This window comes from Grammomys surdaster, unplaced genomic scaffold, assembly GCF_004785775.1.
Source record: "Grammomys surdaster isolate TR1022 unplaced genomic scaffold, NIH_TR_1.0 66, whole genome shotgun sequence".
Classification (NCBI taxonomy): domain Eukaryota; kingdom Metazoa; phylum Chordata; class Mammalia; order Rodentia; family Muridae; genus Grammomys; species Grammomys surdaster.
Window position 1 is genome coordinate 14,580,369 of NW_021604568.1, and position 15,693 is coordinate 14,596,061.

The 15,693-nt window shown below is 46.1% G+C and overlaps 1 protein-coding gene across 1 annotated transcript in view; it reads right to left on the bottom strand.

Moving 5' to 3' along the window:
* Positions 1-15,693, bottom strand: part of LOC114628490 (guanylate cyclase 2G) — a 37,921-nt gene that overhangs the window by 14,916 nt on the left and 7,312 nt on the right. Inside the window, exons 6-14 of the mRNA XM_028776375.1 lie at positions 14,890-15,031; positions 13,539-13,674; positions 11,948-12,060; positions 11,144-11,319; positions 9,428-9,565; positions 7,161-7,244; positions 5,764-5,868; positions 5,151-5,222; positions 30-198 (exon numbers count right to left, since the gene is read on the bottom strand). Coding sequence (XP_028632208.1) covers positions 30-198; positions 5,151-5,222; positions 5,764-5,868; positions 7,161-7,244; positions 9,428-9,565; positions 11,144-11,319; positions 11,948-12,060; positions 13,539-13,674; positions 14,890-15,031 — 1,135 coding nt within the window. The remainder of the gene's footprint in view (positions 1-29; positions 199-5,150; positions 5,223-5,763; positions 5,869-7,160; positions 7,245-9,427; positions 9,566-11,143; positions 11,320-11,947; positions 12,061-13,538; positions 13,675-14,889; positions 15,032-15,693) is intronic.

Here is a 15,693-nt window from a genome sequence, read left to right on the forward strand (position 1 = left end):
AAGTGGATGTAAGCTCTGTCGATGGCTACCTGAATGGTCTGTGGCCTCCTGGTTGTAGATCCTACAGGTGCTGCCGTGCTTGAACTCCCACAACCCAAATCCTGAGAGCTTCAGCTGCATACGACTGTCTACCAGGCAGTTAGAAGGTTTCAGGTTGCCGTGAGACCTCAGTGGGCTCCCATGGAGGAACAGCATGCCCTGCAAGAAAAATGATAAGCATGGGAAACAGAACCGGAAGATGCTGCTAGAACCAGTGCACAGACACTCCATGCCTGTGCTTGTTCTAGAAAAGCCACCAGCTCCTTGTCTGTGACGCCGACTTAGGTAGCAATAGGAGAAAACTACTTATGACTATTCAAAAAAAAAAACAGGAAGGCAAGCCCGGCTATAAATTAGAATATCCTCGTTGTCAGGAACCTGAGTTCAAATCTTACTTCTACCAGTAGGCAGAGGGAAAGCTGCTAGTTACAAAACACACAATGCCTGGGCCTCAGATCTAAGAGCCTGTATTGGCAGCAGAGTCCATACACATGCCTCCAGCCGAGTGAGCCTGCGCATTTAGGGCCCAGAAGGAAGCATGCTCAGAACCGAGGAGACGTGCTTAATGTGGAAGATGTTTACAGGCTATAAAAAGTCAGGAAAACACACAGCCGACCGGGGGAGGGAAGAGGGTTTTTTTCCAGAGCACTGGGGCCTTTCCATGGGCGGGAGGGGCTACTTGAGTGTCTGGGACGGAGACAGAAGGTTTATTTTAGGAAGGCAGGTGGGAGGTAGGAATAACTTGTTTAAAAAGCTATCATATCTGAGACATAGTTGGAAAAAGGGATCTTGGCGTTTGTAATTTCCTCAGGCAGACATGGAGTTGTAAGAGGAAGGTCAAAGGGAAAGGTCCAAATGCCCTTTCTTATTCTGAAATAACAGAATTTCTGAGCTCTTACTTTGGGGGTGGGGGTGGGGGTTTGTTTTGTTTTGTTGTTTGTTTGTTTGTTTGTTTGTTTTTGTACTGCTGTCAAAGCTCTAGGTATCATCTTCATTTTTGGAATCGTGGGAAGAAAAGCAACAAGCTCAATCTGTCTAGGTACAGGTCAACACTGAATTGTGACCCTGTGGCAGCCTGGGTATTCTGGGTCCCTCCCACCTGCCTCAGGAAACAGGTGCTAACCTGTGAATAACAAACAACATGTCTCTTTCAAGGGTGACTGTCAAGGGCAATAAAAACCCCTTTCTGCGCTTAACTCACATGACCATCCTGAATGATCCTAGAGTGGAGGGGGGAGAGAAACCTGCGTGCCAGGGAGCCAGGTGGCCGTGATGGAGGTCGCTCTGGCTGGGCGCTCTGAGGTCGGATTCCAACTCCTGGCCTTGACCAGCTCCAGCTCCCTCTGCTGGGCAAGGAAGCCGTGACAGGCAGACATTTGTCGTCTGTGGAGCCCCACTCTGTGGTATCGATTTGTGAACAAATAGCCGCAAGCATTGGTGTGCACATGTGCCTCACACGCATGATAGCGACTGTGCGTGGTATTGATTTGTGAACAAGTAAACAGCAATAAACATTCATGCGCACGTGCCCTTCACATCCTCACATTTAACCTTTCCTAAGACCCGTTACTCTTCTCAATCTTTGCAGTTTCCGTGTTCACAAGTAGGTGGCGCACGGTTTAGGATCCCTAAATGTTTATCCTCTTGGATAACAACAAGCTTGCTCCAGCCAGAACCCTAGGGCCAATATTGCGTTGGAAATGTGGACCGATACAGATAGCAATGAGTAAATGGTCTGGAGAGCGGAGCTAGCACTAACCCCACCCTTAAATCAGGAGACAGGGGTTTCGTTAACCCCACAGCACCACAGGAGATGGTAAAACTGAACCTGAATCCACCCTAGCGGGCTAAGGCGGAAGTATGCAGTCTGGTGAGACCTGAGCCCGATCTGCAGCTCTCCCTGGCCTTACAGACACGTCGGTGTGTCACATCACGGAGACACACAAGGTTTTTCTCTTGCCTTTGTCGGTCCCACCTCAGGCAGGAGACTTGTCTGGTGTTAACATGTTTTTATTTTCCATCCTAACGAAGCAGTTTGATAGTGCATACTGTCAGAGAACAAACAGAACTCTGAGTGTGTACATGACTCACAGGCCAGACGTCATACACTTAGGCTGCTCTACCACCTGACCATGACCCGTACTACTTGCTCTACTGGAAATTTCTGGGAGGTTCTCCAGGGCTCTTACACCTGGCTCTCTCCTGTTTGTGTTCTCTGGTGCTTAAAGAAGCATGAGAGAAAACACAGGCTTTAAAAGACAAACTAGCCACAAACCCCATTCTGACACCAGCCAGGCCAGAACCTGACTAGGCCTCATTTTAATTTCCTGTTGAAAATGGAACAAATAATATTAATGGTTAGTAAGATCAACATTGGATCAAAACACAATGCTTGGTCACATGTATGTTTTTATTTTTTTTCAGCAGCCATCCTAAGAAAAGCTAAACAAGGGCTGGAGAGATGGCTTAGTGGTTAAGAGCACTGACTGCTCTTCCAGAGGTCCTGAATTCAAATCCCAGCAACCACATGGTGGCTCACAACCATCTGTAATGGGATCTGATGCCCTCTTCGGGTGTGTCTGAAGACAGCGACAGTGGATATACATTAAATAAATAAATCTTAAAAAAATAAAAAGCTAAACAAGTAAAAAATAATTTTAATAATACCGTGAATTTAATTTCGTGCATTTAAAGATCATTTCAAAATATAACCTTTTTTTTTTCCCTCTAAGCCCTGAAACCAAATGTGGATTTCTTTCCTACCTGAGACACACCTCAAGTTGGATGGGCTCCATTTTCAGGGTTCATTATTAACACGTGTGCCTTGTGGAACCACATTCAGATAGTGCGGAATTATTCCACAGAATTCTTGGGAGATATCTAAGAGTGTAGCTTTTAATAGCCACCCTAGAGTTATTAATGAGAGTACTAATAATTACACTTAGCACTGAGGCGCTAGCATCGATTCCGATCTGTTAGAAGGAAGCCACAGTGCTCAGCGTTTTGTGTACTTTAGCTGTCAGATCAACCGTTGGAGACGGTCTGATAAGATCTCTATTTCTGAGTCTCAGGATGGTGAAGGTCATGTGATCAGTATTAACAGAGTCGGGGCTTAAATCCCTAAGCCAGTTTCTATGACAAACTCTTCTTTACTCAGACTTCATCAAGGCTTGTTTTAGTTAGAAATGAAGACCCGTCCCATTGCTTTGCGATTCTAGAGGACAGGAAGACGAGTCTCATTCCTCTGTGCCTTCTACACTCACGCTCCAACCGAATCCAAAGTAAATACTCAACCCCTAACTCTGTCTGTAGGTTATTTGGACTCTCTCTCTCTCCTCTCTCTCTCTCTCTCTCTCTCTCTCTCTCTCTCTCTCTCTCTCTCTCGCCTGATATAGAGAAAGTGCTGGTAAAATATACATCAGAAGAAGGCTTGTTTTAGTGATTGGCATGTGACAGTCTTAACTGCCCTTGCCCATCTTCAAGAAGTGCCAGCATAAAATAAACTTTTGACAGATGGTCATTAAAGGTCTGCGGCAATAATAACAGTGGTTTTCCGGGGTTACCCTTGGAGACATGATCATGGAGAAGATTGTGTTTGTCTACCTTGCTTGGCAACAAGATGCCAGCTTTTTACTGGAGCCTGGGAAGTCAGAGTCTCACCAGACTAAGTTCATTCCTTGGGAACAAAGCTCAGTAAAACCCTTGAGAAAGAAAGATTTTGAAGCCAGTCCACTCACATGAAAATGCATAGTCTAACAAGGCCACTGAGCGAGTCAACGCCACAGCCTCTATCTAGAAAGACAGCTTAGGCTCCATGCTTGTCACCTGCCCAGCACCCAGCAGGGACTCCTCTAAAGGGGTTTGTTTATTGATGGGTGCAAAGCTGGCTGGTGATTACACCAGCAGGCAGTTTCTACCATGGGTTAGTTGAAGTAACTTCCTCTCTAGGATCTACTTCCAGGTGCTTTTCCTGCCCCTTTTGTTTGTCCACACAGCAAACAAAGGACAGCTGTAAGCTAGTCCTGCTTGAGGAGATCAGCCTCAAGTTGCTAGATCATATTTATTATGATAAATATAATAGCTCATCTTCTCATCTAAACACCTGCCTTCCCCACCCCTTACCACCGTCTGTACACCTACATGAGCCATCCTGGGCTTCTGTATCTAGACACCCACTCTCCGCATACGCCCTGCCTTCATGGAAGAACTGGACCTCTCTCCACCCTCCTCTGAGTGTTCCCTGCCATACCGTGATGGACACCTACATAGGAGACTGGATCTTCCCTCTTATGAAGCATAACTGAAATCTCTAGTTCTTCAGGCTATATATAGTGTGGTGTGGGAAATGCCTAGATTTGAACCCTGTTGACGCTATTCAGTAGCTATGAGACTTGAGGCAAGTTGTATGAGTGTTTTATATCCTATCTGCAAAGCAAGAGTAACATCGTGTGCTTTATATCTTGTTGTAAGAATTAAGTCAATAAAAACAAAATATTGGTAAATGCCTTTTGCATAATGGCATCCTCCTCATAATGTGTGTGTGTGTGTGTGTGTGTGTGTGTGTGTGTGGTATGTGTCTGTGTGTCTGTGTGTCTGTGTGTTCTGTTACAGTGATTATTTTCATTCTCCTCTTAATTACAGCCTCACAGACCCCTGTACAAAAAAAAAAAAAAAAAAAAAAAAGACTGTTCTTGCTTTCATATCCTCTCATATCCCTGGGCTGCCTTTTTAGCTTCGTGGTAGTGATCCCCAGTCTCTGTGAAGGATTTAAGGGCTAGAAAGAAGAAGGGCCCATCCTCAACTTGTGGTCAGGTAATTGGATTTGCCCTGGAATAAGAAGTTTTCCACAAAGTCTAACTGCCGTGTTCTTTCCTAACTGGACACACCCAGCATCCATTCCATCTTTAGAGTAAAGCACTTTTCCTGCTCCACGTTTACATGTGATGGGAAAATGAGAAAACCAGGAACATCCATTTGAAGTGATCATATCTGGAGTCACTGTACTACCCAAAGAGCCTTCAAGAGAGCCAAAAACAGATTAACCACCATGGAGGACAACTGAAAAATACTCTGATCTGTGTACTCTTCAAGTAAGTTTATATTCTACTCACGCTGACTATGTCATACGCAAAGGAGAGCTTGAATATCCAATCCATCTCATGATCGGTGTTCCTCAAAACATCCTAGAAAACACAGTTATTCCAAACATCACCCTAGTGAGCTGACACACAGTGGGCCGACACACAGTAGGGCTACACACAGTGGGCCGACACACTGTGGGCATACACACAGTAGGCCGACACACAGTGGGGCTACATACTGTGGGCCGACACACAGTGAGATGACACATAGCAAGCTTCCTGCATGTCTTTTTGGCTGGAACTAATGTGAGGTGGAGATGTGGTACCTAAGTGGAAATCTTCACAGAAAATAGCACTGTCTGGCTCGGTGTGAGGAAATGAGCCGGTTCTGAATTCTGTGAACACTCTCTTGTCTGATATGAGACTAAAGGGTTAAATCAAGTTCATGTGGTTTCCAGTCAGAGCAGAGAAAACCAATCCTTGGCAGCTCACTCTACCTTAAACCCAGGAGGTAGCCCAAGGTAATTCAGGTCTCTCTATGAGACCAAAAGGAACCATGCATGAATGGGTGGGAGAAAGCTGGATACAGTGTTCCACACAGGGTCTAATGAAGCACAACCTCAGATTTAATATTTCTGCTTACCTTGAGGCTTCCTTTTTTGCAATACTGTGTAACAATGCAGATGTTAGGGGGTTCTGTGCAAACACCAAAGAAGGGGACGATGTTTTCGTGCTTTAGCTCACACATCTGGAAACAACGATGGCAGTATCATTACGTATGCCTTCACCTAGGGAGCTAATGCATGCTTTACACACTTTGAGCTAATTCGTACGGTGCTGTGAAAAAAGAACTCCTTCCATCTTACAGGCAAAGGAGCAGATGCCTGGAAGGTGACGTAGCCTGCTGTAGGGATAGGGATATAACTGATAACTGGCACAGTTAGAAACCCAGGGAGTCTAGAGAGCAAACCAGGGAGTGAGCAAAGTCTAATCTAAGCCATGGGTCATTACTAAACCTCGTCACAGGCGGATCCTGCATCGCTTCCCTAGTTGTGGCTGTCGATGCTGGTTTGTGACCCTAGGTCATTGACACAAAGCAAAGTGTCATACCCTCCCCAAGATCCAAGTTCAAAAGGAAAACAGGCAGCCATCAGAGACAGAGGACAAAGGGGCAGAATTAAGGCCAGGAAAAGTTAAGGGACCAGGTAGAGTTAGGTGAGAGCCAGAACCTAGGTCCTCTGGATGAACAACCAGTGCTCTTAGCCACAAAACCTCTCCAACCTCAAAGTAGAATGTTCTTAACTCAGGATGATCTATGTGGAGAGCCTTTGGGGCTGCTTGGCAGGAATCTGACATTGGCCAAGGACAAGGAAATGAGCTTTAGGCAGGAATCTGACTTTGGGCCATGACAAGGAAGTAAGTTCAGTCAGGAGTCTATTTTTAGGCTAAAACAGAGAAGTAATTTCAGTCAGGAATCCAAGTCTTAGGCTAAAACAAAGAAGTGGACCTCAGGCTTGAATATGACTGTGGGCTAGGACAGGGAAGTAGGCTCAGATATTTTGTCATCCTGATGAGCCCTTAGAAACAGCAAGAGTGATCACAGGGTAATCACATGACTCTGTATATTGCCTTGTTTGTTCCTTGACTGTGTCTATTGTATCGTTGGTTCCTCAATCTAGAACTGACATAAATACTTGCAAGTAATTAAAAGGGTTTAAAAGAAATGTGGGGTTAAACAAACCTGCCTCAGCCTCCAGCCTTAGAACTGGCTGGGGTCATGCTACAGTTTTGTCTAATTGTCTCTTTTCTTTTAATCCTCATTCCTGCGCTGGAGAATCTGTTGACTGACTGAGCGGGCTTCGTCAGATCTAGAAATATCACCACTCATAAAAGATGTGTAAGGCCAAGAGTCTGAGTCTGAAGCCTCTGTAGCAGGGAAAGGGTAACAGGCCAAGCTGGAAAAACACCACGGAACCTTTGGGATGGAGGCCACTTCTCCCAATGGGAACAGAGAGGCAGCAGGGCAGAAAGGACCCTTACCAGCCAGACTTCCTGCAGCACAGTTGGCTTCTTAACCCGTACTTCTGCTTCGTCACCGATATAGCAGAGGGCTACCTGATTCCCCTGAAATCAGAAACAAAGTAGAAAGTTCTTTTTTTCCCATTTTAGTATTTCAAATGCATGAGTGTTTTGCCCGTCTGTGGGCCATGTGTGTGCAGTGTCTGAGAACAGAAGAGGACAGCAGGTTTCCCTGGAGTGAGAGTTACAGGTGCTTGTGAGCTGACATGGGTGTGCTAGGAATTGAACGGAGGTCCTCTGGATGAGCAACCAGTGCTCTTAGCCACCGAACACTCCCTCCAACTCCAAAGTAGAATGTTCTCAACTCAGGATGATCCAGAAACATCACTCCTCATAGAAGGTGACAAAGCCACCTCTGGGGACAGCATTCTGCTCCCACTGATCAGTCAATCCATAAGGTGACACTGTGGTAGGTCCAGGACCTATCAGTTCAGGAGGAAGGTCTCCAACCATCATCAAGGCAGCTGAGGCTAGCCCAGTCCTGGATAGGGTTGATAAAGTTGGGTAGCTTGTCCATGGTGACACGTGTGTAGTTGTACAGGTAGAGTCTGAATATCTAACTCCAAGATCAAACTCTCTCTTCTATGTTTATCATATATGCATAATATATATTGTGCACATATACTTGAGTTACAGAATATAGTGGGTTCAAGTCCTAAGTCTGGAGTCAAGTGTCCAGTCCAAGCCCGTTGTGACAGTTCCATTTATCTTCCCCCAGACTCTACTTCTTTCCCTGGAAAATGTCAGGGGACACCATCAACAAACTTGTGTGGTTTGGGGAAGGATGGGATCAGTTAAAAGGCATAATATTTAAAAAGTAATCCTTGACACATAAAGCTTCTGTTCAATACCTTACGTTTGTCACCTATTGGGTCTAATGCTTTTAGTATCATTCAACACCCAACCACAAAAACATGTAACAATGAGGTAGGAGCTGGATAGAAGACAGAATGCGGTCTGCACACAGAGAAGACGAGATATAGATGAGCCAACAGGCAACCTCAGATCTGCCTCTTCCAGTGTGGAAGCAACAGGGAGGACTTTAGGATAGAGACCGGATTTCCACGGAGGAAGGGACTCCTGTGAGATTGAGGAAAAGGTTCTTGGAAGAAATGATGCTGAAACCTGAAGGATGAGAAGGTTCCCTGTCCCGGGGTGGGGAAGGCAGCAGGGGCAGGACACGGCCAGAGACTAAAACCACACTTGAGAGCCAGGATCCTTGATTACTCAGCACTTTCTGCCTCCATTCCCAGGATCTTTTTAACTTTCCCCCAAAGGTGATTGAAACTTTAAAGAATGACTAAGCATGCTATCTGGGGCATACAAGGCCCCTGGGAATGGATAGGAAGGATGGGGGAGGGGTAGTGCCTGCTCTTATACACTGCAGATGCATCACTGCCCACACGGCAATTAAAGTCCCGGGATAAAGAAACCCACACTGTTAAGACTGTGCAGCCTATCGAGCGAGACTGCCACTAGTCACTATTTAAGTTGTGTGTGTTGAGCTGTGCACGGGTATGGTGCCAGAGGTCACTGTTGGGTGTCTTCTCTTGGTCTCCACCTTATTTTTAGACAGGGTCTCTTACTGAACCGGAAGCTCACCAAGTCATCTAGACTGGCTGGATGTCAGTCTCTACCTTTTCGTCAGTAGGATTACAGGCTGCCGCTCCCTATCCTGTTGCTGTTTTATTTGAATTCTGGAGGTTGAAACTCCGTCCCTAGGCTCACACAGTGAGAACTTTCCTGACTGAGGTGTCTCCCGCAGCTCCCTAGCTATTTAAATTTAAATTAATTACCTTTAACATTCAGTTTCCCTAGAAAAGCTAGCGTTCAATCATCACCTGCAGCTAGTGGCTACCACAGTTTTGGGTTATTGCCATCGCCACAGAAGGCTCTGCTAGAAGTTCTAAGCCTGACTGAATCACTGGAATCATGGGGAAGCTTGTCAGAAACTTGGAATCTCAGGCTGCACCTGCTGACCCAGAATCTTCATTTTAGAAACATTTCTTAAGTTACTTTTTAGGTGACACATATTATTTGTACATACTTTCCTGCATTTTTATTTTACTGTGTCTCAGCTCTCAAAGTTACCGAAACACCAATCAAGAGACATAAATCCACCTGGGATTTTGCTTGGAGCCTATCCTTGTACTCACAATGGTCTGCCTGACCAAATTCAACTGGAGAATGCTTCAGAAATCTATGTTAACACCCATGCACAGAAGTACCTGGTAAAGCCCCACAGGGGCATAGAACAGCTCTTCATCCTGGTGACTCTTGACAAAGGAGCCACAATCTGCAGAAATCTTCACAGAAGGTGCATTACTAACGTTGCAACTTGACACAAGTGTGCCTCGATGGATCGGCTGGAAAACAAGACACGGCTCAGTTGTTCTCAGCAGCCTGGCCAAGTACCCAGGGGATGGTATATTTGTAGGTAATAAAGATGAATTACATAGTAGTCAATATCCGGGAAAGCGAGGCCTTGAGCCCTGATCTTCCTGATCTAAACTGTGAGTTTCTGCTTGCTGTGTGCCTCACTGTAGGCCGCTGCACCAGTGTGGATAGTACAGGCACTAAGTACGGGCAAACTGCCTATATTCAGTGTTCGCTGGGGTACTGGAGTGTGGTGGGGGTGGAGTCCTTTCCCTGAGTGAGACTAGGCCAGCTCTATTTTTAATATTTCCAGCACCTCTTCAACAAACTAGAATGCATCTTCAGACTATAGAAACCTAGTCCTATTTAAGGTGAATATTAATGCACAGATACAAGCAAATTAAATTGAGGCTGTGTGTGTGGAAAAGGACAAGGAAACACAAATCCCGGGAGACTTTTGAAGGCAACTGACTAATAGAAGTTGGTCTCCTGGTTTTAGGACACTGAAACCTACCAGACCTGGTACCAGCCAATCTTCCCGCCTTCAGCACCCCATACCATGTCATGTTTATGTGACCTCTCTCCTTGTCCCTATTAGCAATCCATTCTTCCGTACTGTCACCTCCTCTCAGAAGCCTTCCAGTTACTCTCCACTTCAGGGCTTTAACCTCACCAAAGAGACAACCCTCTGCCGTGCCTTCCTCTGTTATTGGTCTACAATGGGTGGTAGATTGTAAGAATTGTTATGCAAATGAACTACGTGTCACTCAGTAGATTAAAGGGTTAATGTTGTTTTGAATAGGACTGGATGCCCCTGGGGACTGTCTTTAATGTTTGAACACCCCCTACGGAGCTGAGGGGAGCTGTAGAGGAGTGTCAGGTATTCCTAAACAGTTGAAAGCTGACTTTCATCCACAAATGGAATATATACTCGTCAACTTCTGCTCCTGAGGCTCAGGGAATGTCGTCGTCCTGGTGGGCGGGTTGAGAGGTCATAAGAGATGGATGAATGCAAGGCTGGACTCTGAATGAGAACGCACAGATACTGTGGTTAACTGCATTAGACCTACACTAGAGCAGACCAGTTACAAAGTCCAACATAGAGCTGGGAGTTGCTCTTGGGGGTTTGGGCTGCTGAGGGAGAAAGAAAGTCACCGTTGGGGTGGAGTGGACACCCACTGATAACTTCCTGTGTCTGGTGGATAGCCCCATACACATTTACCCATATAGTCTTAGTGTTGTGAAGGGGACATGATGTTGGGAGAGAACCAGGAGATATTTGTGGGGAGAGGGGTGGAGGGAAAATGGAGGTATAGATACAATGAGATACATTGTATACATGCATGATACTAACAAACAATTAGATGGTTAAAAAAAATCACTGACTTTCGGGATTGCAGGGCAGCATTCTCAGATAAATGTAGCCTAGAAACTAAACTCGGGTCTTGAGATGAGACTGCGCTGATTGCCCACTTCATCAGTGACGTGGCCCCTTCCTATATTCTTAGTGTAGAAGTCCCTATGGGAGGTCCCTTGGCAAGTCACAAGGAAAGTGTGTGTAGCCTCACTTTGTGCTGAGGCAGAAGAGTGATGCTGTCATAACGGATCTGCCACCAGGTGTCTCCAGGATGACTCTGCACTTTTCCTCTCAACCTCCGTAGCATAAGACCTGTGATGGCAGCTGCTGAGGCAAGAACCAGGAATGTCATCGTGGGGATCACGGCTGTCACAGTCGCTGTCATACCTGGAGGAAGAAACAGCCATTACTCGGGCACACCTATGAGCAGAGGTGAGCGTGTTCCACCAAACAGATGTCTCAAAAGCTGTCTAGATACGACGTAGGCTGTGACATGCTGAAGTCATTCAGACTTGGCTGTGCTGGGATCCTACTCTGCCAGCTCCTCACCCCACCCTAGCTACCATGGCAACTCTAGTCATCCCTTTGTTAATAGAGACTTCTCTAGTAAGAACATAGCACTGATTTAGCACTGATTTTGAACACTTTTGTTGAACACGTCCTATGCACTCTCCACTGTGTTGTTCTTCAGGCATGTTCAATCTATTTCAAAAAGCCAGGCTCCTAACCGTTCAGCCATATCCTCCTGCCCAGAATACTTCCGCCTCCCAAAAGGAAGGACTCAAATCTCAGGAGCCAAGGTTCTTTATATTAACGGCTCTTAACAGGGAAGGCAGCCAATAGCGTCCTGAGGAGATATTCACAGCGTCTGGAATCACTTTCCGTTCTGACTGGAGGGTTGCTACTGTTCACTATCCACAAAACACAGGACAATCTCATACAGAAAAGTTTTCTTTCCTGTGTGAGTGCTGCTGTAAAACCAACCCCACTATCTTCTCTGAGCTGCCATGCTTGCCTGCGACAGTAGGAGGCTTCGTTTTGCAAAGGTCATTATGAAATCCACAGCCGAGTTTATATTCAGGAAGGGAGCCGTGGGGCCATGAGATGTTCGAGTCATTCTTCCAGAGTCTTTAAAGCAGAGAAGACAAAGGTCAGTGTCAGTGCGTTTGTCCTACCTGTCTCCCCCCATGGGTAACACGAGGCATACATAAAAAACAAACACACAAACCAGGGGCTGGAGAAATGTCTCCGTGGGTAATGGCACTTGTTCTGAAGCCCAGTGACCCAGTTAGATCCCTGGAACTCGCATGGTGCTTCCATCAGAACCAACTCCCCAGTGTTGTCCTTGTAGCTACACATGCATGCCATGGCAAACACATATCCCATCCCATGCATACATGCATGAAGGCACACACAGAGATGAATAAATATAAACAAACAAACAACCCCAGCAAGCAGGCCTCAGTCCCTTAATTCAAACCTCTGGTAACTTGATAAGTAGTTTTCTAACTCCCTTTGACTCTTCAGATTTCAGACCTACCTATGTTACTACCATGTAATGTAGAGAAGGCAACGTCTCCTTTTTCCTCCAGGTAGAATAGATTCCACAGTCTTGTAACTTAAACCATGTCTCTTTTGACTTAAAGGATCGTGTGCCAACGCTACAAGTGTCCGCCATGTTTGACATAGACGGATCTTATTGCATAGCAAGCATCTTGATGGGTCACAGGTCAAACGCTACTCGCTACATGGAATGCACCCTTTCTTATCATACTCAGGATCTCGTTTTTATAGTTATTTTGTTCTTTATGCCAGCCCACTCTGGGATTTCCTTTTCCCACAGAATAAGGGAGGGAAAATGTTTCCCATGGAATCTGAATTAGCAACAGTAGAAGTGGGGAGGCGGACACTGAGTTAAACACTCGCTTTTGTTTTCACTTTCTCATTAGTTTATAGCTGGAAAACACAAAACCAAAGATTTCTGTAGGAATTCCTAGTACTGGGAACTCAGAACAGCATAAGGTCCTGATCTCCACATGAGCTTCTGGGAGTCACACTCTATAGGCAAGTGGTTTTAGGCCTGCAGTTGCCCCTGTGACTCACTGCCTCAGGGGCTCAGGGCTTCTTCTGGACCCTATTGGGGACAGGATCCAGCTGGGGCATCAAAGGAGGCAAAGTCCTTCTGGAGGTGTAATTAGGACGCTATGCTCCTGAGCACCTCTCCCCCATGGACCCTGAAAAGAGCCATATCCACAGTCTGGGCAAGACTCCCATAAGGCCCCAAAGTTGATCTGTATGCATTCACAAAGCTCTGATATTGTAACACAATGTCACCTACAGAGTCCTCGCTTAAGAACTGATTTTGTGCTTGTCTGTGTGTACATATATATCAGAAAATGTCTCAGGTCTCATGTGAGATTACAATATTATGTTAGGTTGCATTTATAGCTATCCTGAAATATGTGCAGCCCACAGGCCACGGCTTGGACATACCTGAGCGAATAGACTGTTAGGGGAATGATTAGAACTGAATCCCAAATGTCTGGTCCCCCTACCTCAACCTCTTTCTACAGCATGATTAATCTTACAGGTGTGACCAGAGGTACCTGATTACTTTCTGAAAACTGTCATAATGAAGAAAAGGAAGGAAGAGGGATCTGTTTCCAGATCTCTGTAGAGCATAGACCGAGTAATCCATGTGCCTTTTCCCCTGGGAGTCCAAAAGCACAGGACCAGTGATTCCTGGAAAGAGAGATTATACCGGGTGAGGATAACGTGGCTCTCATGGCTGAACCCGGCAACCCATCCCATCAAACATGAATGCCAGACTTTGCCATTTCACAGAACATGAGCTAGTGTCAACACTGAACACCAGTGAACAGAAGATGGATTAGAAGCGGGATTCACAGTCGAACACCAGTGAATAAAAGATGGTTTAGAAGTGGGAGTTACACTGGGAAGGCAGGTGTAACTCTTTAGCTCCAAATTCCACTGGTCATCCGGTGTCAAGAAAAAAAAAAAAAACTAAACGCTCAAAATTAAGCCAGATTGCATGCATTTCACCCAAAACTGCTTCCCATGAAATCAGAAAATGCACTGGAAGCTGAATGACCACGGGGCAGCACTGGCTGGGGATGAAGGACAGACAGCTGCCTCTCTGGTCCCTGCCATGCTGGCTGCTCACCTCTGAGCATCCCTGAGACACAGGTTTGCAAAGGTCTGGGCCCTTCCTTTTGACTCTAATGGATGCTGAAGCTCTGGCAGGGTGCTAAGTTTCAGCAGGTTTGCTGTACTTACTTGCTACATGCTAAACTCTAGTTATTGAGGAGAGACTTCAGAGAAGAATACCTGTTCTACATCTCAATCAGAAGTCGTGCCCTGGCACTAAGCTCTACTGAGAATAGAACACAGTATTGTCATGTATGAAATAACTACTATGTGCCTGGCTCTGTGATCTTGGTGACCTCACACACACCTAGAAAAGGAGTAACTTGGTCCTATCACATGTGCCCTAGAGGTACAGGGTCCCAAGTCTGCCTTCCAGAGGCAAGGGAGCCAGATTTGGCCCACAACCCAGGGCTACAAGGTCTGGTGCCCTTTTCTTCCTGGGTCATTACACTGCCTTCCTTACTGTTCAGATATGTACTAAAGGCAAGTCCCTTTGCTGGGGAGGGGCAGGAGGATTGTTGGAAGCTGTGTGTGAAAGAGAGTTCCCAGGGGGATGAAGATAAAGACAAGCATGAGGATCAAAGGCCTCCTCATCCCCTGGTCAGGGAAACTCAGAGCAGTCAGGAAGTTCTAAGCTCACATGCCCTATGGAAGACTGGAATCTTGTTGAGATCATAAATATTCCCTAACAGAACGAGGTAGGCCTTTGAGGAAAACTCTAACACATGCCCAGCATCTCCAAGTCCACAGGGATGTGGCTAAGAAGCCTGAGCCCCAAGACTACCTTACCCTGCAGTATGATCTGACCAGCTCTCAGAGTGCTAATCAGCTGCCGCCCGTCCTGGAAGTCTCTCTCAGCCTTCCTCATTTCCTCCACAGTCTGAGCGTAGAGTAAGAGAGCGTCGTGCAGGTAGGCAGAATAAGGGCTCACCTTCAACAAGAGAAGCAAATGCGGTGTGCATACCCCGAGCTCCCAGGCTCTCAGGGCAAGCCTAACTGAGAAGGGAGGGAGCTACCTCACTCCCACACGCCAGATGATAGCAAACCTAGCTGTCCAAGTCTTCGCCTTTCCTTGTGCGCCCCGGTTTTCTAACCAGATCGCCCGCTCAGACCAAGAACAACTCCAGAGACCATCCGCTATCTGTGGGGAGGGGGCGTGGCATGGGTAAGAAGCCTCAGAAGCCAGAATGGCTGTCATTTTCTGGCTGTGTGAGCAGAGACATGCCCTCTGATCTCTCTGTAACCTCTCAGCTCACTCATTTATAACCTGGGGTGAAATGATTGATGAAACCTGAGCGTGGCTGGATGAGACACACATGCATACATGCATACACCCATACACACCCCCACAAACATACACCCACACTCACGACACCACTTTTCCCCTACAGCAGCTGGAACAGAGAGATCCCTATAAATAACCATCTTCTCTCACATACATACATACACACAAACACACACACGTATACAGCACATCCATACACCCATACATATATACATACATACCCATATGTGTACATGCATATGCATACACATACACACATATACACTCACACACACATAGACACATACATAAACACATTACACACTCAC